Source organism: Arvicanthis niloticus, chromosome 5 (assembly GCF_011762505.2).
Source record: "Arvicanthis niloticus isolate mArvNil1 chromosome 5, mArvNil1.pat.X, whole genome shotgun sequence".
Taxonomy (NCBI): domain Eukaryota; kingdom Metazoa; phylum Chordata; class Mammalia; order Rodentia; family Muridae; genus Arvicanthis; species Arvicanthis niloticus.
Window position 1 is genome coordinate 19,356,106 of NC_047662.1, and position 13,759 is coordinate 19,369,864.

At 50.3% G+C, this 13,759-nt stretch overlaps 1 protein-coding gene across 3 annotated transcripts in view; it reads left to right on the forward strand.

The window, feature by feature from the left end:
* Nipal3 (NIPA like domain containing 3) overlaps nucleotides 1–12,492 on the forward strand; it is a 39,522-nt gene extending 27,030 nt beyond the window's left edge. For 2 of the 3 annotated variants that reach the window (XM_034502240.2, XM_076933973.1), the window contains 4 exons: nucleotides 858–946; nucleotides 2,104–2,167; nucleotides 4,096–4,190; nucleotides 8,752–12,492. In XM_034502240.2, the coding sequence (XP_034358131.1) occupies nucleotides 858–946; nucleotides 2,104–2,167; nucleotides 4,096–4,190; nucleotides 8,752–8,951 (448 nt within the window). In that variant the 3' untranslated portion in view covers nucleotides 8,952–12,492. Of the gene's footprint in view, nucleotides 1–857; nucleotides 947–2,103; nucleotides 2,168–4,095; nucleotides 4,191–5,793; nucleotides 5,826–8,751 lie in introns of all 3 variants that reach the window. The other variant, XM_034502242.2, reaches the window with a different exon arrangement.
* The last annotated feature ends 1,267 nt before the right edge of the window (nucleotides 12,493–13,759 follow it).

Here is a 13,759-nt window from a genome sequence, read left to right on the forward strand (position 1 = left end):
CTGGGCCCCGCTGCACCTGCTCCTCCAGTCCTACTGGGCTTTTCTGGGGCTCAGCTTCACTCTGAGACCCACAGTTCTGCCTGAAGTGACCCACACGTGGGTCCACACACAGTGTCAGCTTGGTCACTACTGTCGTTTTGATTATGACTTTTAACCCTTTAATACCATTATTGCCTTCCCACAGGGAATCCCTGCCCAGTCCACAGTTCCGTGCTGTGAGATCAGGGTGACACAGGCAACCAGGGGCTCCTGCCACCTCTCAGGAACTTCTGGTCTCCCAGTCAGGACATCCCCCGCCCCCCAGCACCCAGAGCTGTCCTTCCATGGACTTAGCCCATGCACAGGTGGTTAGCTGACTGGTTAGCGTTCATGTGGGTAGCTGTGCAGCGCCAAATGGAACATCAACAGAGAGAGGACAGGATGGGTTCCCATGTGAAGGTGGTGTCTGTCACAGACACAGAGATTAGGAACAGTGCTGACTTCCCCTTTTTCCCGTTTATTGCAGTAACCACTAATGTATGTTTCTAATATTTAAAAAGTTACAATGTTGGGCTGGATGGGACAGGTGTTAGGAGAGAGTCCTGGGATGTGTGGACCCAGAGGCAGCTCTGTTCTGTGAGGTGGGGATCAGGAATGAGGAGAAGGGTATGGCATTGGCCAGAGTCACACAGCCAGAGGCACACCACAGGCAGGCCTGTCTGTGGGCCAGGTACAGACCCCAGATCTTGGGATACATGGTACCCTGTAATAAGGAGACCATTCTTACAGACGTAGAAACTCCCGTGCCTTACCTCCCATCCCCAAGTTTCTCTCTTCTTTCCCCTGGGCCCACTGACACAAGCGCCTGTGTGTTGCAGATTTCTGACTCAGGCCTCTCAGATCTATGACTCCTCCTTGATCGCCAGTGTAGGCTACATCCTGTCCACCACAGTGGCCATCACAGCAGGTAAGAGTAACCCTTTATTGGGATTCTGTCTCCTGCCTAAGGAGTGGGTGGGAGGTACCGCTCAGCTGATTCTGCTGTCTGGTTCCGCCCTGGGCTTCCGTGGAGGGTGTGGAATTTAGACATGGATGCTGCCATCCATTAGACATGCTAACCGTGCAGCTCAGAGGATTCTCTGAGGCAGGCTTGGCTTTACACTCTGATAACACCTCCCTTCTAGAAGTGCAAAATGTGCATGCAAAGATGTCCTCCTGCTTGTGGGTCTGCGGCTAGGGCTTCCTTAACAGTTTGGCTGGGGCTGGGTTCCGTTGGTAGAGTGCTTGTGCACACAGACCTCTGGGATCCATCCTCCAACCTGAGTTAACCAGGTCTAGCTGTGCATGCCTGACAACCAGCACTTGGGAGGCAGAAGCAGGAGAATGAGAAGTCCAAGGTCGTCTAATAAGGAGTTTGAGGCTAGCCTAGGCTACATGAGACTCTGTCCAAAAAAAAAAAAGTGGGATGTGGAAAAAGATGAAGGAAGAAGCCAATCAACCAGTAATGGAGACTTGAGCCTGTGATCCCAGCACTTGGGAAGCTAAGGCAGGAAAATTATTGTGAACTGTGGTTAATGATAGGAGATAGGAGATGTGATCGGAAGCTATTTGGAACTGTTTTGAGAGTGAGAGAGAAAAAGAGGGGGAGAGAGAGGGAGGGAGGGAGGAGAAGAAAGGAAGGAAAAGAGAGAGAGTATGTGGGTTTGGGGGGAGTGTGGTTTGTTTTGTTTTGTTTTGTTTTGTTTTGTTTTTAGGCAGGGCTTCTCTGTGTAGCCTTGGCTGTCTTGGAACTCACTCTGTAGACCAGGCTAGTCTTGAACTCAAAGATCCACCTGCCTCTGCCTCCCAAGTGCTGGGATCAAAGTCGTGCGCCCCCACTGCCCGGCTGGAACAGTTTTAATATTATCCAAAAGACTTTGTTGGTTTGTTTGTTTTAATATGGAGCTAGAAGAGCCTGGGAGTGCTGGCAGAGAAGACCATCTGCCTCCAGATGTTTTAATCCTAATGTTTTTGGTCACTTCGGTGCCCTGTAGGGAAGAGCAGCTAGCCAGAGCATGACCAGAGCCAGGTGGGCACGGAATCTGGAAATGCTTACCGTCTTTTGTCTCCCTTGTTGCTGCACAGGTGCGATCTTCTACCTGGACTTCCTCGGGGAGGAAGCTCTGCACATCTGCATGTTTGCACTGGGGTGAGTCACACCCTGTCTAGCCAGGACTAGGGGGAGCCTCCCTCCAGGCCTTGCCCCTGGCCTGGAGTTGAGAGAACATCGAGCTGGAGGATGCTGCCCCCCAGAGTGAGCAGCTTGCTCCCCCAAAGCCTTGCACTCTTCTCTCTCCTTGTCACTTCTAAAATCAGGTAAATGTAACTCATGGGGGTGAGACGCCAGGTGGTAGAGACTCTGGGGATGGTAGAGCCTGAAGAGAAGAAAGAAGATGGGCCTGGGGCTCATTTGGTAGAGGTCTAGCCTGGATCCCCCAGCACTGCAGGAAACCAGGCCCTGTGGCACACACTTGTAATCCCAGCACTCAGAAGGTGGAGGCAGGAGGATCAGAAATTCAAGGTCACCCTCAGCTTTCATAGAACCTTCTAGATCAATGATTCTCTACCTGTGGATCACAACCCCTTTGGGGTTCGAAGGACCCTGTCACAGGAGTCACAGATATACATATCTAATGCATATCAGAGACTTACATTATGATCCATAACAGTAGCAAAATTACAGTTATGAAGTAGCAATGAGATAATTTTATGGTTGGGGGGGTCACGACAACATGAGGGACTAAAGGGTCTGAGCATTAAGAAGCTTGAGAACCACTGCCTTAGAGAGAGAAAAATCTTTCGATCTTGATCTAGAAGAGGAATATAGCACAGTTAATGTAAACAAACCGTCTGTCTTTCTTCTTGGGATTCATACATGCCTGCATGTAAATCTCACCTTGATTTTGAGAAATGGCTTGTTTACACAAACTGAAAGAAAGGAAAAACCAAGTGGAGGGCACACACCTTTAACCCCAGCACTGGGGGTGGCAGGTGGGGCAGAAGCAAGTAATCTGTGCGTTCTGGCCAGCCTGAACTACAAGGCAAATTCCAGGCCAGCCAGAGCAACACTGTGAGACTGACACACACATTCTCTCTGTCTCTGTCTCTGTCTCTGTCTCTGTCTCTGTCTCTGTCTCTGTCTCTCTCACACACGCATGCACGCACGCACACACACACAGTCACAGGGGTGAGGGTGGGAGAGAACATTTGAAGACAATCCAGCTCCTAGGGACTTGGACTAAGGAGATGCAGGGACCCAGTGTTCATTCATGCCCAATGGTCACTCGTTTTGCTAGCCCTGTAGACTGCCTGCATTCAAGTCATAGAGAATGTTTTTTGTTTTAAAAAATGCAGCTTTTGGGAGTTGGTGGCACACGCCTTTAATCCCAACACTTGGGAGGCAGAGGCAGGTGGATTTCTGAGTTTGAGGCCAACCTGATCTACAGAATGAGTTCCAGGACAGCCAGGGCTACACAGAGAAACCCTGTCTCGAAAAACCAAAAAAAAAAAAAAAAAAAAAATTCAGCTTTTGGTCTGGAGAGATGGTTCAGTGGGTAAGAGCACTGACTGCTCTTCCTGAGTTCAATTCCCAGCAACCACATGGTGGCTCACGACCATCTGTAATGGGATTGGATGCCTTCTTATGGTGTGTCTGAAGACAGTGACAGTGTACTCATATACATAAAGTAAATAAATAAGTCTTTAAAAAAAAAAAAGAAAGGAAGGAAGGAAGGAAGGAAGTAAAGAAGGAAGGAAGGAAGGAAGGAAAGGAGAAACTACAACTTTCTAAAAGGCAAGCTTCTGAGAATGCCGGCTGAAGGACAGTGGGTGAGCCACACACTGCAAATTATTTCTCCTGGGGACTCTAGTCCACCCTGATCCCAGCTCGTGGGGACTGTGGATGCGTACCCCCGCCCCGGACACTCCCCCCCCATGGCTGTTATTACTCAGGGTATCTGTTCCTTGTTGGTTTCAGGCCCCACGATCTCAGCCTTCTTTCCCGACGGCCCTTGAGTACCCCTCCTCATGGTTGCCCGGCCTCATTTCTCCTCTTCCTCCTCTGTCTCCTGTCTTCAGGTGCCTCATTGCCTTCTTGGGAGTGTTCCTAATCACTCGAAACAGGAAGAAGGCCATTCCATTCGAGCCCTATATTTCCATGGACGCCATGCCAGGTAACGATCAAACTCCCTGTATCCTGCCGGCTGCCCTTGTACAGTGACCGCTACTTGGTGTTAGTAACTAGACAGCCAGTGCTGGGCCAGGTGCAGAAAGGTGTGCTGTGGTGTGAGTTCTAGCCCTGTCCTTGTTGGTTTGCATCTCTTAATCTCTTCTTTCAAGAGGAGGTTATGGCTGAGGCATCTCAGTCGGCCTTGAGAACCCCTTGCCAGTTCCCTGGTCTGACACAGAGGCTCTTCTAAAGAAAACCCCGATTCACACCGGGTGTGTTTCCAACCAGCAGTACCAAGCTTTGAGCCTGCAGAGACAGAGTGCTCACAGTGGGGAAGAAACATGAACCCTATAACCTCGCTCCTGGATCACTTTTCCAGGGAACTGAGAGCTCACACAGAGAACACAAGCTCAAAGAGTGTTCAGCCCCATTGAGAACAAACACTTACCAAATACAAGGTGTTAAGGAGGAGCGGGGCTTGTGGTGAGCTAGAAAAACTGAGAGGCAGACCAGTAAGACTGGACCAGGCTGGGTTAAGTTAGCTGGCGTAAATTCTGCCGACTAGCGCAATACCACTTGAACCCAAAATAATCTTTATTTTAAATATATTAAAATGGGCCTCTCTCTGCCGCTGACACTGGGGCATCCCAGGACAAGACAGCAATGCTTGGTAAAGGGTGAGGAGATGAACCACTCAGGAGAGGGTTTCAGGGAACGGCATCTGCTTTAAGTGAGCAACTACTTATTACAGTGGAAGCCAATCGGCTGTGGTTGGTTAGCACCTTACCTCAGATTGGACAGCGAGAGCTCTTACTGCCAGGTCTGTATGTGGAAGAAGTGCATTAAAGGAGACATGGAGAATTCAGACTCAGACTCTTCTGTGGGCCAGCTACCGGCTACTCACGCTACTCCAGAATTCAGTGTTCTGACTTCAGGAGCACTGTGTGCCATGTTTCTTACTGAGAAGTACACACAGTGTGCCAAGTAGGCCGGCCGCCAGGTCATGCCCGCTTTCTCTCCTACATTTCTTCACAACATAATCGCGCATTCTTCAGTCACGTAATCTGTGAAGAAAGCATGACGCATACGTCAGCCACATAACGCACTGCCTGGTCTAGAGCAGTGTCTAAATGTTCACAGTGTCATGCACCTAGAATCCCAGCGTTTGGGAGGCTGAGGCAGGAGGATCCTGAGTTTGAGACCAGCCTGGGCACCATAGCAGCAGGACCCAGGTTTGAGGCTTTGATGCCATGACCCAAGTGTGTTCTCAGGACTGATTGACGTGCTCCCATGCCGAGTGGCCCCGGCAGCATTCGCTTACTGGTTTGTTTGTTTGTTTGTTTTATCTTGCTCCACGAAAGCTGCCATCTGCCCTGCTTGCTGTGGCCAGCCTGCCAGAGCAGGCGTAGAGAACCCCAAGTCAGCATTTGCATTTGACCCAACTCAGCCACATGTGGCTAAAGGCAGAGTGGCTGAGTCGGGCCCTGAGGTCTCTCCTGGCAGTTGAGGGCTCGGGCTATGAGTTCGTGGACTGTGTTAACGTCGAACCTGGCTGCTCAGACGCCTTTTCTGCTTATTTCCTTGTTTCTCGGCTGTGTTCCGGATAGATGAGGGCGCTGGATAGCTGAATCCCAGATAGGTGAGGTGTCAATTCCGTGTGTGCGAGTATGTGTATGTCCCCGTGTATCCGTGTGTTTATACACTGTGTGTCTGTCCATACACATGTTCCTATGTACATACATATAGATGTATTTTTCTGTGGGAAGTAGGGGGTGATATCAGCTGGTCCTAGACACCAGGACTGTGTGGTCAGTTTGGGAGCGTGGCTCTTGTACCTCATGACCGTTAGGAAATGAGGCGTTGAAGAACAGAGACCCTGTCCTGTTGGCTGTTGAGACAATCCTACTGGACACACAGAGTTCACGTTCAAACTCTGGGTCAGATTCCAACTCTGCCACCTTCCCACTGTACGGTGTGTTCCCCAGGCGTAAATGGGGAATTCCTTATTTCTCGGTTGTGGGCCGCATGTGTCAAGGATTCTAGCACAGTGCCTGGGATGTGGTAGATGCCTGGTTAACTTTGCCTTTCCTTCCATTTTTGCCTTAAAAAACTGAAGTTTTGGGGTTAGGCAGATGGCAAGGTACATAAAATGTACCTTGCTATGTGGAATGAGGACACATACACATACACACAAACACACACACACACACGCACATGCACACGCACACACACAGTCTAGCAGCATCTGTAGCACTTGCAGGAGCAGTATACACACACACACGCACACACACGTGCACACACACACACTCATTTAGTATTTCAGCTGTTGGCTGCCTTAGTCATCAACAGAGCCACTTCTCTGTGTCACTTGCATTCTCTGGCCTTGTGGTCTGGCTTTTGACTGTCTAGTTTGGTATCATGACAGACCAGTGGCTTCTGTTCAAGGAGTCTTCAGGATACATCACAGTTGGATGGGCTTGATCTGTCCAGCCCCCAGAATCTTCCTAAATGGATACAGAGAGCAGCAGCTCCAGGCATCAGGATCAGTGGAGCCTCCGTGGGCTCTGTTGTCCCAAGCCCAACAGAGACCATTTCTCAGAGCATCAGAGTAGGGCCACACTCATCCTGACAGGTAATTATGTGGACCAGATACCATATCTGAACACAGACCCAGAGTGAACGTGGTCCTGACCACAAAGAGCAGAGGCGACTGGTCAGTGCTGACTTAGCATACCTGAGTGTGTCCAGTCTTCTATCAGCAAGGCTCTAAGGGACAGAAACTTACCCACTTCCTAACAGTGTCAATTCCAAAGCAAGGGCTGGCCTTCCTGAACCCTCCTCAGGCCCTCTAACCCAAACCTGAGACCCCTGATAAGTACTCCTAACACCCCACGTTCTACAAGGCGAATCCATACCCATCAGCCTCTTGTGGACTAGTGAGATAAAAGCTATGTAGTACTCTGTAATCATGGACACTAACTCTCCCCTGAGCAGCAGACACCTTTACCTGCCCCACCACACTCCTGAACCCAAAACCATAGACTTTTTATTTTTTTATTTTAGAGACAGAGTCTTATGTAGCCCAGTCTGCCTCTGGACTCTCTATATGGCTGAAGATGACCTTAAACTTCTGAACCTGCTGCTTCTACCTCCCAAATGCTAGGATTATAGGTGTGTGCCATCACCCCAATTGTATGCCATGCTTGGGAGCCAACCCCAGGCTTTGTGCATGCTAGGCAAGCAAGCAAGCAAGCAAGCAAGCAAGCTGCTGATGGAGCTCCAGTCCCAGCCTGGACCATACACGCTTAAACTGGCCCTTGAAATAGCCATCCATTGAATCTGTGTCACATGGAGGGTAGAGGCCTTCCCCAGCTGGCATTCAAAGCTGCAGGATCTGTTGCTAAGTCCCAGCTGCTCTTTAGCCCTTTGCAAGGAGGCTCCTCTACCTCTTGGAAATTGTTTTATTATCCAGGAAATGAGGGTAGTGGTTTTCTCTGTCCTAGCGCTGTTTAATGATTAAGTTCTGTCTACAGGGAGACAGGATACCACTGCAGTTAAGATCGTGGGCTTTAGAGTTTAAACACCCTTGTGGTAAACCCTGTCCCTGCCTCTCAGCAGCTCTCAAGGCTCTCAGGGAAGTTGCCTCTAGATGTGTCTAGTCCTTCTCCACGGCCTTAAGGATCAGATGAAACAAAATTGGGTGAATGTCTGAAGCAGAATATGTTGCCATCTAAATCCCCGCACACCTCGGCCGCTGCCGTGACTGTGCATGTTGGTCTCCAGTGGTAGAGTGTTAGCCAGGGCAGAGGGTGCGTCAGGAAGTGAGAGGGCAACTGTCATCATCCTTCACTGGGGACACTTGGCATTTAGTTAGGAAAGGTGTTGGCCCCCAAGTGATAGGTGCTCCTGCCTGGAAGAATTGTAGACGACGCAGGAACAGAAGACTGAGTTCTTTAAGCCAGGCATGGAGATGCATGCTTATAGCACAGCATGTAGGAGAGGAGGTAGTAAGTCTGATGTCCATAGAAAGTTCCAGGACTGACAGGGTTGCCCAGTGAGACCCCATCTCTAAAAACAGCCGTAACACAACAGTACCAACAGCAACAAAACCAAACCAGGGGCTTTGTTTCCCCTAAATGTAAATTCAAACGCAACATCAGTGTGTCCTAAATCCTGAGACTCACACCTCACCCTGCAGATAGATACGGAACATTAAGGTCAAAGATCAAACACTCCCTCCCTCCATCACAATGTTGGGTATCCAGGATGCAAAAGTCACCCTATTTGTTTCCTCGATTTATTTCCTCCTGGCTCCTGAGTTAATTCAACAGCCAAGTGGCATCTACCACACCCAGGGCACGGTGTTCTGTCCTGTCCACCTGCCACCAGGGATACACACATTCCTTCCTCCAGTGTAAATCTGAGTAATTCCTCTTAAATCTAAAGCATCAGAGAATCAGTAATACGCTTGAGCAGCCCAAGAGCTCCGGTGGGTCTGTGGTGGGAGAGAGGGAAGTTCAGTGTCCCTTTCTACACGATGACTGGGGACATGGATGTCATTTCAGGTATGCAGGACATGCATGCAAAAGGGACGACGGTCCAGCCTGACCTCAAAGCTTCTTTTTCCTACGGAGCCTTGGAAAATAACGACAACATTTCTGAGATCTACACCCCGGCCACACTGCCGGTCATGCAGGAGGAACACAGCTCTAGAAGCAACCCTGGCGTTCCCTACCGCGTCCTGGAGCACACCAAGAAGGAGTGATAGGCCTCCCTTGGGAGGGGGGTGGGGTCACTGCCCATAGGCCACCCATGGTTCCACTCTTCATTGCCCAAACTGCCTTTCACGTATCCTGGTTTCAAACGGAAAACTGTCCAAGATGACCTTTCGAGGCCCCCTCCCCCTCTCGGACAGAGAAGCCATTCAGTGACCTTGACCTTGGAAATTGCAAATAGTGGGGAGAGTACCCAAGATGGGGTGTGTGACCCGTTAAGCTAGTGGGAGCCATTTTACCTCCTTGGACAGTCAGTGAGCATCAGGTAACAGTCACAGGTCACAGGCTTCCACACATTCCTTGGAGTGAAAGCAAGACAGTGAAGAGTCTGCTCCCTCTTTGCAAACACAGCAAAAGGCTGGAGACCTCCACAGTGGGTCTTCCTCTGCCCCGCACGCATGCCTCAGCTCTACCTGGTTCACTCACCATTCTATAGCTCTGAGGATATTGCTGTCCTTTCTGCCAGGCCCAGCAGGGCCAACCCTATGTGGAACAAGCTGTCGTTTGCACCTTGCTGGCATACATGGGGCGGCAGCCACCCCATCACCCGTGCCCTTCTGTGAAGACCTGGCGGTGTCTGCTGGGTCTGTTGTAAAAACTGGCTTCGTTCCAGTCCTTGAAGATTATTTCATCACTTCCTCCCTCCAAAGAAGCCAAGGGAACAGAGGTGGAGGGAGAGAGGAGCAAGGCGGGGAGGGGAGCTGCCTTCAGCTGTTTCCAGCTGGTAAGAAGGGTTCTCGTGATTCTCCTGTCCAGCCCCAGAGGATGTGGCGGAAGCTCTCTCTAGGGCTGGCTACTCTTCTTCTGCACCTCTGGCATTCCAGAAGAGTCACAGCCTCCTGTGGATCCACGTTAGTCTCCTGTCCTCCCCTAACCTCTGCTAAGCCTCAGCTGCCGCTTCACAGCCTGGTTCAGGCAAAGCAGGTCTGCACACATGCAGGTCTGCAGCTTTCTTCCTGTCTATTCCGTGAGTAGCTTCCCCCTCTTTCTCCCCCACTCCTCAACCAGTGCACACATTTGAGAGGAGCTGGCAAAGGCTTGCAGGCTTTGACGGGCATTAGAATTCCAGAGGAGTTTATTTAAAATGAAAGTTCCTTGCTCCAACTGTAGTGACCTGGATCAGCGGGCCTGGGATGGGACCCAACAGCCTGCATTGTCACAGGAGATCTGCGCCCCCAGAGAGCGTACCCCCTCAGAAGCCTTCTCACGGGCCTCTGAATCCCAAGGGACCACACAGCCCTGCTAGGAGGTTTAAACCTCCAGTTTCTTACCCTCCCAGGGCTCTGTAGCAAGCTAGATGGCCCCGTCGGACCTGCAGCAGTCCCTACCCAGTGACCACCACTGGAAAGTGACAGTGTTACTAGGTCAGTGTTGATAAGTCATCCTCAGCACACCCAACAGAGCTCTGACTTCAGAACCCAGCCGTTGGCTACAGAGCCTACCACCACTTCCGTATTTCGTCTTGACCATGTCTGTATTGTGGCTTGCATGCCTGCGGTTGAAATGGCAACAGAGGAAGGGCTGTTCAACTCAGCCCAACAGCACTTAGGCCCCTGGGTGTTTTTCTTAGGTTCTGGGGGCTGTTTTACCATATATCTTACCCACAAAGCTACAAGCATTACACATAGTTCTGCCCTCCAGGACTTCAGGGGGATACACACGTACCAGGAAGGCAGGGCAAGCTGTGTGGCAGAGAGGCAGAGAGTTACCTGAACTCAATAGCTCTTCAGATTGGAGACAAATTCCGTGCATTCATGGTGGAAATACAGCTAAGCTTAGAGAGTGGGTGATCACACCCTCCTCTGACCCCCACAAGGAAATGGGCAGCTCTGGAAAGTCAGAGGTTGGGGCCAGGGTTGTCAGAGCCGGGGAAAGTGATAAGAGATGAACATCAAAAGACAAGCAATGGACCTGAAGCATAGTGGCTCACACCCGTGACCCCAGTCCTTGGGAGATGTTGTTATTTTCTTCAGGAGGATTGCCACAAATTCGAGGCTAACCTTGACTACCAAGTGAGACCCCGTCTCAAAACAAGATTAGCAACAAAGATAATTAAAGAGATGTGACTAGCTGGCAAAGGCAAGTATCCTAGAGGGTGTGGGAGCTACTGAAGAGTCACGAGGAAGAGTGTAGCAGGATGAGCACCTATGGGAAAGGAGACCCTGTTCTGTGGCTGGAGAGAAAGATGGAGCGATAAGTCACCTGTCAGGGTCAGGCTCCCGGCCCCGAAGAACAGAGAATTAAAGCTTCTGTTCTGATAGCTGGTGGGGATTAGGAAGTGGGTGGTGTATGCAAAGAAGTGAGCAGGGAGACTGTTTATTCGGGGCAAACCCAGGCGGGCACCCATCGTTTTGGCATAGTATGTGTGCCAGCCTCATTCTGCCCCTTCCCTCCTCCTGTATGCTGTTTAGCCCTGGCCAGCCTGAGATACAGGTGTACTGTAACTGCAGGTGATGCAGAAGGTGTGGGTAGTGCTACCCAGACACTGCTTCCTGGGCAGCTAGATGGCTTTCAGGTTGGGGACAGTAGCCACCATCGTCCAAACGAAGCCATGAGGGATGAACAGAAAGGCCTTTGAGCTCCTGAGTAGAGATGGGGCAGGGCAGTCGGGCAGTGGGAGACCAGTGTCCCCCACCCTGTCCTAGCTGCCCTGCTTGGCCCCAGGTGTCATTGAATTGTCAGCTCACAGCAAGGCTTCCCTGTTGTTACAATGAGGAAGAAGAAGACCAACTTTCTACTTACAACCCTATTTTCCCTTGTGGCTCTGACATCACCCACCCACTCCCATCCTTCCCCACCCTCCATCCTAAAGACAGGCATTCAGTCTGTAGTCCAGGCTGGTCTTGGAATCTCAATCCTCCTGCCTCGGCCTCTGGAGTGCTGGGATTGTGGGTGTGTACTACTGTGTCCAGCTCCCATCTGAACTCCCCTGGCCACATTAAATGCCATACAGCCTCTCTCCCAGCCACAAGGCACCTCCCACAGGGTCACCAACCAGGGTTTAAACTTCATTTGTTCATTTGTCTTCCTCCCCGACCCCCCACTCGGAATCTCTGTTCCGTGGGTTGGGTTCCTGATTAGACATTACAACAGATGTTCTTGCAAACTGCTGCTTTCGAAGGGGGAGTCCTGACCCCACACTGCGGCCTGATGGTACCCTCACTTTCAGCACTAGGATTTGGGGTTCAGCATGGATCTGAGTACTGGTGGGGAGGGGAACTTAAGATCTCTGGTTGCCTTTTCAGTGGACCTAGACGGCTTGAGGGTATCACGGGAACAGATGCAGGTGGCCATCAGAGAAGGACTGGGCCCTGCCCACCCTGCAATCTTGCAGATTTCAAATGTGACCCAACTCTAACTGACACTGAAATGGCTGTGTAAATAAAGTCACTAGAACATAGTCTATGTAGATGCTTATATTTTGTTAATGTCAAAACTAATACAGCATGTGTTATTTTGCAAAAGTGTGTATACTGTGTGCAGATAACATTGTAAAGTGGTATTTAATTAAAAACCCAAGCAGTACGTACAGTTTGAGTCCTGTGTTCCGCTAATACTAAAGCAGCAGTCTCAGAACGGTCCATGGCATTTCTGCCTAGTAATCCACATGTTTGTACTTTGCATGTGCACACACATGAACACATGCATGGCCCCCCCCCCAGTGGAGTTCAGAGGACTTTGGGGTTCAGTTCTCTCCTCCTCCCATGTGAGGTCCTTGCATCAAGCTCTGGTCATTTGGCTTGGCAGCAGGTGCCCTTACCTGCTATGCCATCTTACTAGCCCCGAAATGTTCTGCCACTGAGCCATACCCCTGTATGGTCCCTTTCTGTCACTGCACTAAAGCACCATGGTCAAAGCAGTGTGTGCAAGTCTGTTTATTTTGGCTTATGGCTCTAGAGGGGTGAGGGTCTGTCATGGTAGAGAGGCGATGGCAGTAGGAACAGGAAGCTGATTCGTCACATCAGGAAGCAGAAAGAGCAAACAAGAAGTGGGGCAAAGGTATAAAGTCTTCTTCTAGCAAAGCCTCCACCTCCGGAAGGTTCCAGAACCTCTCCAAAGAGCGCCCAACTGGGCACCAAGGGTTCAAATATCAAATATTTCTGTCAAATTACTATAACTCCCAAGTCCCATTCTTTCTCCTCCTCCTTCTCCTCTTCCCCCTCCTCCTCCTCATCCATTGTAGAATAAATTCAGCTTTATGTAGACAAAGATTGTGCCTGGCACAGCAGCCCCAGAGTTCTGCTGTGAGTGTGTTAAATCTCAAAACAAGGGCTGGAGAGATGGCTCAGTGGTTAAGAGCACTGGCTGCTCTTTCAGAGGAGTTCAATTCCCAGCAGGAATTCTTTCAGAGGAGTTCAATTCCCAGCAACCACATGGGGGCTCACAACCATCTGTAATGGGATCCGATGCCCTCTTCTGGTGTGTCTGAAGACAGCTACAGTGTGCTCATATACATAAAATAAATAAAAATTTTAAAAATCTCAAAACACACCAAGCAGAATGCCCGCTGGCAAATACAAAATACAGGCCAAGAGACAGAATGTTTTTTCTCATTGTGACACCACAACATATTCATTCCTAGAGCAGGCTGGTCTCTATGGGCCGCTGGTGTGGATGATGGCAGGTGGCCCTGAGAACAGCACCCTCCCTTCCCCAGAAGTCCCAGTGATGCTCTCTAGAAGTGTTCAGACCTTCTCTCAGATTACTTTCTAGTTAGAAGCAAAACCTCCAAGTCCTTCTTTAGCTCCTCTCAGGTGTGTTTGATCATAACCCAAAGGCACCAGAAATGCAGCCAGGC